The sequence below is a fragment of the Anopheles coluzzii genome, chromosome 3 (genome assembly GCF_943734685.1).
Source record: "Anopheles coluzzii chromosome 3, AcolN3, whole genome shotgun sequence".
Lineage (NCBI taxonomy): Eukaryota > Metazoa > Arthropoda > Insecta > Diptera > Culicidae > Anopheles > Anopheles coluzzii.
The window spans coordinates 72,558,808-72,571,774 of NC_064671.1; the positions used below are offsets into that span (position 1 = coordinate 72,558,808).

The 12,967-nt window shown below is 47.1% G+C and overlaps 1 protein-coding gene across 1 annotated transcript; it reads left to right on the forward strand.

Moving 5' to 3' along the window:
- Nucleotides 1-7,962: 7,962 nt before the first annotated feature.
- Nucleotides 7,963-9,337, forward strand: LOC120957384 (uncharacterized). The gene is made up of 2 exons (XM_040379574.2): nt 7,963-8,341; nt 8,408-9,337. Exons 1-2 carry the CDS (start codon nt 8,201-8,203, stop codon nt 9,239-9,241), a joined length of 975 nt encoding a protein of 324 aa, XP_040235508.2. The 5' UTR covers nt 7,963-8,200; the 3' UTR covers nt 9,242-9,337.
- The last annotated feature ends 3,630 nt before the right edge of the window (nt 9,338-12,967 follow it).

A 12,967-nucleotide genomic window follows, 5' to 3' on the forward strand; every position in this document is an offset into this window, starting at 1 on the left:
ATTCTTTCGAGTGTCGTCTGGTGAGTGAGTTTGTTGGTGGTGGTGGAGCTAGATTACAAGAAACAATAAAGGTCTGCTGTGTACTGCATCCTGTACGCCAGGCTAAAGTTCTGCCTACTTTACTTAAGCAAACATTGTCTCACCGCTACATCAAGTACTTCCATCGTCTCTCGTGCACACACACACACGCACACAAACAAACCCTCCCAACAGTTTCATCAAAAGAAGTCATTATGTTAACACACCAGCGTCTCCTAAATAATTCAATTGCATTAAATCACTTTTCCGCATGATAAACAAACATCCCCAGCACGACCGCCAGCGCGAAAGTACGGCAACGAACGACTGGCAGTGGCTCTCCCGCTTGCCATCCTCCCATGAAACCCCGACCCACTCGGGCGTAAGGGATACTGGCTGGTTCTGCTGAAGTGGGGCAGCCCTAAGCAAGTAGCTATCATGTCACCCATCACAGCTACGTCCGTGTGTGTGTCAATCGTCTCAATGGGACTCTCATTCTCATTCTCCCTCGAATAAACAACGCTATGATACCGAAAATGCCACACCACCGCTGTCCAGTCCAGTGGGTAGGAATGCGGCAGGCGGCGTGTCGTCCTGGGAAAATGCGGAACTTTCCCTCCGTGCGAAAACCGGGGCCAAAACTGTTCGGTTCCATTACTTATTCATAGCGAATTATTTGAACAACAACGGAAGAAACAAACGTCACGGAATCGACGTTTTGTCGAAGCGCCGCCCGATGACGATGAATGCTGGTGAAATAAATAAATAAATTGTACACACCATCGACACCCACCGGCAGGACCGCAGCGCCATTGCTCGAATGGTAAGGCGAATGGTTTGTCCTTTTTTTCTCCTCTCCAGAGTGCTTACAGTGACGGACATGCTGTTGGAAGGTTCATATACCTTTTTTCGTGGAACGGGCTTTCGTAAAGACTTGTAATGTATGCTGCTATTTTCGTAATAATTCCTTAAGTTGGTTTAAAATGGAAGTCATGCAAGGTAATTGCCTACCTTTAGGCGCTTTTCATCAAACGAACGTTACTGGAACCAATTAAAATGTCACCAGAGGCACTATTTTTCGTGCATGTTTCCACACTTTTGACCTTCACTGTACACGTAGGCCTTATTACTGTGACGCATTTTCGACCCTCCCTACACTAATCCCTTTCGCTCTACCATTGCCCTAACATTGCCAATTACAAGTGGGTTGAGTATCATAACTTTTGCTTTCTCGCTTTACGCCATCGATTCGATACCAAACGACGCGGCGGGACCACCGGCAGCGTCCTTTACGATTTCTATCGCGCCACAACAACCCTACCCCATTCCATTCCACTTCCCACCACTTGGCAAAGGCACAGAATCACCATCAGAATCCGGCCCGCTGCCGTTAGAGCGATTGCGTTGATACCGCTGCCAACCCGATCATAATGATGATTGAAGCCGAAAGATGCCGCACCCCGGCACTTAGAACACATGAGCAAAAGAAGAAGCCCCCGCAAATATTGCCCCGCACTCGAACGCGGCCCGTTCGGTGCGCTCCCTTTCCGATTTCGGGCATGCACCGTTCTGGTTCTTGTTTCGCAAATCCCTGTCCAACCCAGGGCAAACCTGGCCGGTCAGGATCACCCCGCCTGCGAGCTACCAAGCTTACGCGCACGGGAACGAACGGCGTCCGGTTTGATGGCCACACGACCAGCACCGAACTACACGAGCCGCTTTCCGCCGCTGTTCTGGTCGCCTAAGGGTGGCCCCCTTTCGATTTCATCGCTTCCCGAGCGCCTCCCTAACTGGGGCGTAATAAAAACGGACAGATGTGAATTTATGAAAACATTCATCAAACATTCAACATCAATTATGATTATGGTGAGTGTTTTGATTTTTATTCCACCGTACGGGTCAGACAATCGGTTCCGGCCGCCGACGACGACGAAAGGGGCTATCAATTTTGCCGAACCGTTCATGATGGAAATGGACAGTTGAGATGTAATGTGGATGGGATGTGTGTGCGTGTGTTTATGTGCATTTTTTTCCTTCATCTGTCTATCTTAAGACGTACTTACATGAGAGCGGAGAAAAAAGAATTCTGGAACACGCGTTCAAAAGGGCCGACCAGCGGGAAGGATTACAATTTGTTGTGGTTTGATGTATGGGTGTCTCGTTGAATTTTCCGGGTGGTAAACAACCCAAGTGTCATGCGAATAAGAGAAAATCCTTTACCGAAAGATTGATTAGAAAAGTAAAACAAAATCACAAAATAAAAGGGTAAGAACCTACTTCAAGAAGAACATGTCTAAATTCACTCTTCGCCTTACTATTCTTGATCTCTTTTAAGATTCTTTCAGTGTAGTGAGCCTACACTTATGATATGATGAGTCGTTGACGGTTCTCAATGCAGTAGGATGAACTGTTATAACACTCTCGAGACTGTCTGTTGAGTACACTGCAGAATGTGAGTAATCAAGGAATTTGATTGTTATTACTAATTTAGTTTTTAGTTAAATACTTTCAAATTTTCTTCACTGCCACCAACGCAAAGTTAGTTTACCAAACAACCCGTTGATTTATTTTACCATGTTAAATGGAAAGGATACAGATAAAGAAATGTTAATTCCAATAAAAAAAATCAAACCGAACGATTATTACTTTGCAGTGGCAATTCATCTAAACGAACATACTTTTCCCATCAACGCTTGGACAGGGCCTTCGTCCATTTGCCTTTTTGCTGCTTATAAAACACAATCCGCACACACAAAAAAATATGATCTACGAGGGCAAAGGCTGTTTATTTACATAATTTATGTTACCACCATACGCGGCCGGTGCCTGTACAAATCCTTTGGCTGGGTTTGATTGCCCATACGCTCCGTTTTACGGCCACTGATCCGCAATATCACACTTCCGGTCATGCCCAAATACATGCCAAACACACACGAACACACAAGCTTAAGAAGCGACGTTGATCCTTTGTCCGTTGAGGCATACTTTCTATTTCCGGTTTATGTTTGCGGCTAAATTTTCTTCTCCATTTCGAGACGATACTGTGTGAAAAGTATTCCCCCTCTCGTTGGAGCAATTCATTCGAAGGATCGCACACACGCCCGCCAGGATTGTTTTGACGCGCCCGCTGTTATTGGTGGTGGAGAAAGAAAGCGAGCTGGCGGTATGCATTACCATCAGCGGCATCCAACTAACCCATAATCAACTCAGACATTGCCACTCATTGCCACTGCTGCTGCTGCACGCGAACGCGACGGATTCGAAGCAATTTTCGCCGCCTTTCATGTTTGCTTTCAGGCGCAGCTTGTCGCACGGCCTCACAGCACCATGCCTCCGAGCGAGTGTGTCTCGCGTGCGTTATACTCTCATTTTTATGTTTATTATGAATAAGGATTCAATAAGATAAAGTGCTGATGTGATCTGAATATTTGCCGTCGCTCCTGCCTGCCCGCTGTTGTCAGACAGCCATGTTGCCAGAACCTCCAAACAACCCGGCAAAGACGCTCGGGCGCAAAAATCTCTGCGTATGTCTTTGCCACTCGCACCATCCACTACCGCTTCCGTCATTCGGTCACCCAAGAAACCGAGAAATTCGAACGATGGTTTGCTGTTCTCCGTGCTCCGTCGTTGGACGACCCACCGAAGATGCTGCTCGTTTGACTTAACGCGTTTGGAATGCCAATTTTCTCGCCCGTATGTGAAACCGCCGTCGATTTCCCGGTCCCACACACTACTCGGGGGCCCGACCCGCCTGTTTGGCGTGTACAAGAAGGAAGCTCACGAGCACTAGCAGCGCTGTGCGGTGGAAATGGAAAAAAGATTTAGTACCCTGCATGCTAACAAGGGCTCCAGCATATGCGCTTTTATCTTTATCAGTCTGGCGCGAGGGCGACGGCTTGGGTTGTTGCTGTTGGGACGCTGGACGCCCGACCGTACGCGGCGATGATTCTTGCATGCTAAAATGGAGCTTAAATTGATTGAACAACCTCAAGAAAATGTGATCAGTGGCGAGTGTTTGGCGTGATGTTTTCATTTTTTTGCCTTTTTTCGCTTTTTTCTTGTAGAAGGTGGTAAAAGATCTTTCACAAAATGGATGAAAAAGATGATTAAAAATTCACACCATCAAAGAGCATGTTTTGAGAAAAGAATCATAAAAAAACCGATTTTTAAATTGAAATCTTGAATATCCAGAACATCTTGAGCATGAGTCAATGTCCAAGAGCATTCTTTACAAACAGTCATACGATCTGCCTCCGCACCGGGGAACTCACTTTCTTTCGATTACATTTTTATGACCTTCTCTCCCCAACCACCAAACGCCCCACGCGTACAATTAGCCTCCCGAGCATTAGCATAATGATTATAATTCAATTTAAAGTTAATCCCGCAAAATGAAATCTGCCAGCCGGCGGGGCGCGTGCCGCACCAAAACCAAGACAATCCTTATCGCCCGGATAGCCCTAACTGCCCCCAAAAACCCGGCGTGCCAGCCTCCATTAGGCCTTCGAGCGGTGTGCGTCTGCCACCGGATGTTCCGGTTACATAAATTCCACCCGTGAGGGGTGCGGGGGCAGGCCAAATGGTCCGGTTGTAACCGAATCAACAGCTCAATAAATTAACCCACCCACCGGGCTCTGGAGGTGGGCTGCGCAAAAGCGAACAGAACATCCCCACCGTAACTCGTTATCGGAGTTGAGCAAACTTTCGCTCGGAGTGCTTCCGAACTCTCGGCGCGCCAGTATTGCCCCGAAAAGCGGACGCCAATTAGTACTGTCAATTAGCGTACCGGCGTGTTTCGGCGCGACGCGAGTTCTGCCACCCACCAGCGGTAGACCCACCTACCGACAGCATCGTTGAGCGAGGGGAGGGCCAATAAAGCAAACTGTTGGTGGTGTATTAGCTCAAAACTTTGCCCACCGGGTGAACAAACTGGCCAAACCAAACTTCGCGGGAAGGAAAGTCGCTTTTCATCTTTTCATTTCGTCTGCTTTCATCTCTGCACACTGTAAAGGTGGTAGGCTTTCGGTGAAAAGGGAAAAGCTAAAAAGTTCGACCACTTGAGCTAGAAACACTGCTGCTGCTAGTGTGCGAAAAGTGTAGTTTGAAGCGTTGAAGTTAAGCTCGCTAGTTCATTTGCACACAAAACACAATAAATGATTATTTATTTGTGTCGATTTATGCCTTTTTTTCGCTTCAGGAGGGAAATGTTTTGCAATCTGCACACCGGCAGGGAAGCAAATTGTGCACACATGCATGAATTCTTGGTGCACTTGCTACTGCATTACCCTACGAGAATGGAACAAAAAACAATAAACAAATGTTGCTGACTTGGATAATCTCTTCGATGCGGCTGTAGTGATGAGAAGGGATTAATACCGATAACAGCATCCTGCTGGTACAGCAATGCTCATGGAAGCGTGCAATTTAATTTGAGGACAGATCGGTTGCTTAATGTATATTTACAAAGGGAGTATATTATGTTTAAGCCCTCCTCATAAATAACAGAGTGATGCAACGTTTGCAAAATTCCTTACACAACAATTTCGTTCTAATGACAAACAATAATTACAACCCTTTTCTCACTCGTTTTTTTTTCTTTTTTCCCCCTTGCCTCTCTCTCTCTCTGTCTCTGTCTCACTTCATGTCTATTTCGTTGCCTTTAAACGAAACCAGCAGAAACGATTTTGTTCATACATATCATCAAATTTTCATCAACCATACATCGGTTCCATCTGCACACCACAGCAACTCGGCACGGCTTCAAATGAACAGTCGCAGTTGTGCACTTTATTTGGTCGTCGAGCCATCGTAAAATATTGCAGCAAATGTTGGAGTTCCGCTTGAAGCCACAGTCGGTGTGTGTCGCAATATCGCAGCACTCATCATTTATGCATTTCGATTTCAATCCAATATTGGCTGGCACACTCCCCTTGGGAATGCAACTGGAGTGATTGGAAACCGGAGCGATACCGCACTTAATTAACCAATGTACTGTGATAGTGGCGGCAGAATGGGAAAATCAGAGAGTTGAGTTAGTTGCAAGAAAATAAATGTTAATAAATAGTGCGATTTTCTTACAAATGAATCAAAATGTGACTTCGTATGATCTTTCCTGTTATGGTGACTTATATTTTTCAAATCATCGAAATGTTAAGCAATTCTAGTTATTATTATTTTCTATATACATCCAGGATCATCGAATAATAAACATTGGATAAAACATTGTATCATTGAACTAAACATTAGACAAAATGTGTCCCAGGCGAATTATCTTCTACGTAACGCCTGAAGTTATGCTATGTAATACAACAAATTAACGAATCCCGGTTTGTTGCAATGCTTATTTTCCGCGTTGCATACATTCAGGCGCTCAACCATTAGAAATTCAAAAATCCTCCCTTTTTAACACAAAAAGAGCTTAAAAAGCGTACAAAAAAACGTTCAAACGTTCCAGCCACAAAAAACCTTCCTTATCACCGGATGGACAAAAGCACGTTAAACAGTAACGTACACAACGAACAGATTTAAACGAACAGAGGAGAGATGGCTAATCAATCGTAAGCTCTCCGATTTTCGTTAAACCACCTCCCATCCGCTTTGATGAACCTCCCGAACAACGATACAATCATACCGCTCGTAATGTACCGCTGTGATTTGTTCTACTTCTGTCAAAACTTCAGCAGATGACGGTTGCGCAACGTGGGCCAAGGGTAAAGGCAAACGGCTGAATGAATTTGTTTTCTTTTTCTTTGAATTATTTTGTAGCCGTCCTCCCGTCACACTCAAGATGAAAGTGTTCCATGTGCACGTAACGCGATGGGATGCTGCGGAGCATTTGGATGAAAGTCACACCGGAGCAATGCGGAGCTTTGGATTTGGTAGAAACCGAAACGTAACAGTAATGGGGAATCAATGCTTTAATTTTTCACCATGTCGCATGTCTAGAGGATAATCGTGCTCACTATCAAGGGTAATTTGCCCAAAATATACATACATTTTGCAATGTTTCATACCTTTCACTGGCATTTTGCCTTTGAGTATGTTTTTTTTTTATCGTCCCAGCTGAGACCAGTAATTAGCCACCGAACCTGTGGGCAAACATTACGTGCAGCTCAGTAAAAATGACAACAAACCAACGTTCCTTCTCCGACCGTAAAGTTGACGTAAGTTGACAAGTCGCACTTGCTCATTACTCCATACGCAATGCCTCTCGCAGCTGTACCTCGGAAGCAAACACATTAAGACCGTTGAGACGTACGTGAGCGAATCATCCCGCAGCGCCACTGCCGCGCCACCAGAGCAGATCGTTTGATGGAACGTGACAGGGCCCGCCGAAAGTGCGATCCTTTCTCTTTCGATCGCACCAGCCCCACGTGCCGGTGCCGGTGAAGGGCTGCCGGTGAAAACGAAATTGTAACAAACCCAGAATCGGCGTCCCCTCCCGTGTATCGGAAATGGAGCAAGTGACAGTCGGCCTACTCCGCAGTCGGCCGTAAGTGCATTGTGCTTCCCTCGCCCGTGCTGTGAGATCGCCATCACATCTTTACCCCTTCGGTAGTGTCAACCCATTAAGTAACCCACCTCTCCCATCCCCAGGTGGCGCCCGGTGGTGACGTAACCGTACGCTGCCTTCCTTCACCCGGGCAAGCAAACGCACACACACACACACAGCGGGCAATTTGGGCACAGCAAATTAGATTAAAGATTTGGTGCGCACAACAATGAGGTACTTCCCGTGCGCGTTAGGGAGCAATGTGTTGCTTCGATTTTCCTTCACCCCGTTTGGCGAAGACTGGCGACCCGTAAGAGCGGTGCGAGTGGAAAGCCAAACGCTGAAGTGTCTTTCTCCGCCGCGCGGCAAAGAAGTTTAATCGGCGTGCAATCGCTTTCCAGCGTCGGCCACCTCGGCTCGGGCTGTACCCAATGTTGAATAATCGGGCTGTTTTGGTGGGGAGGGAAGAAAGGAAGGAAACCAAATTGTAGCCGATTACCATTAGCTCGGGCGGGTGCAGCAGTGGCAGTGCAGTGCAGTGGGCCAGGTAACGCAAAATGGCACGTGGGCTTTGTGCCCGAAGTGCTTCGGGGGGAATGGAGTGGAGATCGGTGAAAGAAATTCGACACCTGTGCAACGAATTCGCATTTCGGAGCCACGGTGGTGCTGCCCTCTGGTGGAGAGGGGGTGATGGCGTTTTTGCCGGTCCGGGCGCTTCCCATTTCGCTGCTACCTGGTGCTATAAAACGATCCATTTCTTCGGAAGGAAGCATCAGTGATCTTTCGACAGCTCTTGCAACCACACTAGTCCCGAAACCACTAGCCATGAAGGTAAGCTGCAGGAGCAATTGCAACCAGCACGACATGCACTAAACTTGCACATTCTCGCTTCTCCAGGTATTAATCGTTCTAGCAGTGAGCATCGCCAGTATGGCGGCTAGTGGCTACGCCACAAAGGTAGCCACCGGCCAGCAGAAGACGCTGGACAAACGCAGTCCCTGGGGATTTTTCTACGGCGGATTTGGAGACAGTTTAGCGCGATCGGACGATGTACATGGGCACGGGGTAGCATCGTTTGCGGCGCCACAACAGCAGTACGGTGGTGGCTGGCATCAGGAATATCAGCCACAGGGGCATCACTGGGTGCAGGCAGACCACGAACCGAAGTCACTAAGTCATACTCCGGTGCACGAGTGGCAGGCTGAGCGAGCGGCTGCACCTGTCCACTACGACGAACATGCCCAACAGCACCAGTTCCACTTTGGAGGTTCGTTCGAGCAGCCGAAGGTGGAGCAATCGTACGGCTGGCAGCAGCAACAGCAGCAGCACCATACCCTACAGGACGAGGATGCATCCAAGGACTGGGGACTGCAGCATCAACAGCTCCAGCAGGGAGGCTCTTCCCACGAGTGGAACCACGACGAAGGGAAGGAGAAGGAGCTGGCTGGTCATGGTGATTGGGCACCGCTGTCGGCCGGAAGTGTCGATCTGCTCAAGGAACACTCCGCCCAGTCGGTGACGACGGAAACGAAGGAAGAACATCACCAGGAGTGGGCCCCCATCGAGGGAAAGGCCGAGGAGCACAAGGAGGAGCATCACCATACGAAGATCATCAAGGTGCCGTACCCGGTGCACATCGAGAAACCCTACCCCGTGTACATCGAGAAGCCGTTCATCGTGGAAAAGCCGGTGCCACTGAAGCTGTACATTAAGAAGAAGCATCATCACTAGACATTAAGGCAAACAAAGTGTAAAGTCAACTAGGTTAGGAACGAAACATTTGTAACTGATAAGTGTTAAACTAAAGACACACCTGTATACCGTAAATTTGTGGTTGTGAGTTTGATTTTCTTCCGAAATTGTTCTTGCCAAGTATTGAGTGATAAGAAATCAGGGTATGAGATCATCTCTAAAGGAAGTAAAGCTCAGATCAAAATAAGGATATCAACTTGGCCTGAATGTCAGTATCGATCCCAACAAAAATATGGAAATTTCCAGGATTAGTCATTTAGGTTTAGATTGAATCCAGTCTCGTTCCGACTGTAGACTAGTGGCAGGTTCTGAGGGACGCTACCATGCTTCGGCTAAAGTTCCAAATAGAGTGATTCCGACAAGCCAAGTTAAAAGCTTCAACTCAAGAATCCTATGGAATTGTCAGGAATCGTCGGAACCTTTGAAATCTTTATTAAACATAGGAATTTTGAGTAGTACTGAACCATCCTGAGCCATCGGAAACAGGGTTTTATTTTACTATTATTAAAGTGGATTGTTAAGTGCAGTTTGTTTCAGATACAAATGCTAAACAGGATTTTTTACAGTTCTTGATGGTTTCGGAAAGAATCCACGATTCCTAATGGTTACGTTAATTTCATCGGTTCTGAACGCCAAAGACGATTCCCGATGGTTTGAAATATTCCATCGGATCTGTTGTCCATTCCAGACTGTTTCGGACTATTTAAGATGGTTTTAGACAAGGTTTTTACTTAACATACTTTAAGGAACTACATTTACTAAAGTTTGGAATCTCCCGGAACCAAAATCGTACTTCTATCAACCATCAGAAACCAGCGGTAACCCTTCCGGTATGACGGTTTATGAAATGAACACCTACACTTCCAGCAATATTACAACAACATCACAAATAGCACACCTCACAAGCAACAACGAAACCATTTCTTTTACCCGAGCTGAACACCCGCCTCTCCACTGTTCACGGTTCACCAGTGCAGGTAACAAACACAAACACACTGCAATGCAAATAAACACCACCAAAAAACCCTCGCCGGAAATGGTTCTGCCCCATCCCGATACCAACAACGGACATCCTACTGTCGCCAAACGGACCGAACGATGCTTGTTTCCGATCTCAACACCAGAGAAGAGGGAAGCAACCAAAAAAAACCTCCAAAATTCGCAAACAAAAACTGTAACGTTCCCACTCCAGGGGATGGGGAGTCTGCCCCCAAGTGGGCCGTATCTCGGTCGACAACAAAGATTGCCGCATTCAGCCGCATACGGCCATCAGCCATTGATCTGGGCAATCCGGGCGCAAGCAGCCGGAAGACCCGTCCAGTCGTGCGTGCGATTTCATCGAGCTTTGCTCGTTCGATGCTGAACGATTGAATCGACGATCCGTGGACGACTACGACGGATCTGAAGGAGCTTGGTCGAAAAGGGAACGGCGACGAGTGTAACGGAACAAAATAAACGAAAAATATCTTCACCTAAACGATGGAAAAAGAACACACACACACACACGTCTTAGGCTGGAGCAACAAAAAAGACACTAAAACCTCATAAATGGGCGGACCAGCAGGAAAAAAGCTGGCCCCCGGACGTTGGTTTGCGTTGGAGCATCCAAGTTTTTCCAGCTTGTTTGTTCCTTTGTTACAGATAATTGAATATTCTTGGTTTGGTCATTTTTTTGTACGAGTCGTCCTACTTGCTTCATTTTCCTCTGTTCCTATGGCTTGAAATTTCCTCTCAGCAGCGAATGATATTCGCTTCCTCTCCATCAAAGGCCCGAACACTTTTCACGGCGTTTTACTATTTCCCGACCCAACGCTAGCACCACAACGACAACCGGCCGGACAGTGAACGATGCGTGCGATGGTCCCGCAAGCCGACCTTGGGAAATCAATCAGATTTTGACAGGGAAACAAGGAGCGAAGGTCATTATCTGTGCGAGCGTTCCGGAGCGACATGTCGATCTTCTGCGGTCTGCTGCAGAAGGCAATAATTTTCATTCGAACGCACAAATTTAATCACCAGCCCGAAATGGTCCACACGCTCGTTAGCTTCGAGCACGGTTTGGGCCATTCGAATGTGTGTCCGTGGATGATAATTTTGCGCCGCACCCGAATTCCATCGTACAGGCACGAGCTGTTCGGATCTGTTGGTGGGAGTACGAATTGCACGACGAATAGACAGCGCTAGCCACAGATGGAGACAGTTTGAAACGTCAAAACTCGGAGATGCTTATGGATTCGGACTGCTCCTGAAGTAGGGAAAAGCATACGGAGAATGACAAATCAAACGCACGAAGTGCTTTGACGGTTGAAGTGCATAATTATGCCAGCATTACGTCGTGTGGCTGCAGTGTAGTGAAGGTGGATTTTTGGTGCTTTACGGTGTATCATTAAATTAATAAGCGATGCCCGTGTTTCCCATCATCCTCGGTGACCTCGACGGATCAGCTGTCAGTGAGGCTCGTTGCTGGTTTGATGTTTGTGGGAGCGTTAATAGGAATCGATTTGACACCATTTCCGATCGACCGTCGTCAATCCGTCCAAATAGGTACTTGCACGATGTTTATTTACTCACAAGGGTGACGGTAATGTATGTAGCCTAACGCAGAACTTATTGAGGATTTGACGTTACTATGTCATTTGTTGACCAACGCGCTTTGATGTCTTAAGCGGGTTTGAAATTGCGTGGATTTTGAATAAGATTTCTTTCCAGAACACCACGAGCTTCATTCTCGATCTCGTAAAGCTAAACGCATGCGACAAACGAGCCAAGATTAAGACCTGTACCACGGCCCGTAGCACGCAAACTTCACCATTAGCTTCCATTGTCGCGGGTTCGCCGGGAGCCAATTAAAAACCTGCCAATCGCTAGCGGCACGCAATGGGCACGCTTGTTCGCTAATGCAACGCGCTGGAATTGCAAATTGCTCAATTTACCACCAAAGTGACCTCGCACTCCTACCTGCTGTAATCGCCATCGACCATCAAATTAAGTCACGGAACGACTCCAGCGCGGCAGCGCGTGCATCGTTTGATTCAGCACCAAAGTGTGGCGATGGCCTGCTGCGACACCGAAGCATTCCAACAGATGCTCGGAGCAGTCAACTGAAGTGCGTGAGCCCACACCGCAGCGTGAGCCCACACCGCGTCCTCTGGTGAGCGGGTGCGTGCTATTCACATCAATCGAAAAAAAGAGCCACAGGAGTAATCTCACTTTCTTTCGGTTTCCACCGGTCAAGTGCCTCACGGATGGCCCGGTGTTTGGTAAGCATCATCCAAAGCCGAACCACTTTCTTTCTGTGGGAAGAGTGGGAATTCTTTTCCCCTAAACCGGGCAGACAGAGGAATGTAAATCCAGGCACAATAAAACGAGCATCAGAGTCGCAGCTTCGTCGCTTGGAAATGATAATTAACTTTTGAATCATACACGAATACGGCTCACGAGCTTTGATTGATCAACTCACCTGTTCGCTCGGGTTTAGCCAAGCTTAGGTCTCTTCTGTGTGACCTATTTCTCAGACTCAAACACATCGTGCCCATCAATGGGAATGAAAGCCAACACATCTAGAGATTTTGTTTTATTTATTTTACATTTTCTGGGTCACAAGTAATGTGATTGATTCGTTGCCTGTGGGCATAATGACTGCTTCTACACTACGTTCAAGCTGGATGAGAAGCAAAATTAAATCAAAGGATAGTTTAGGACCGC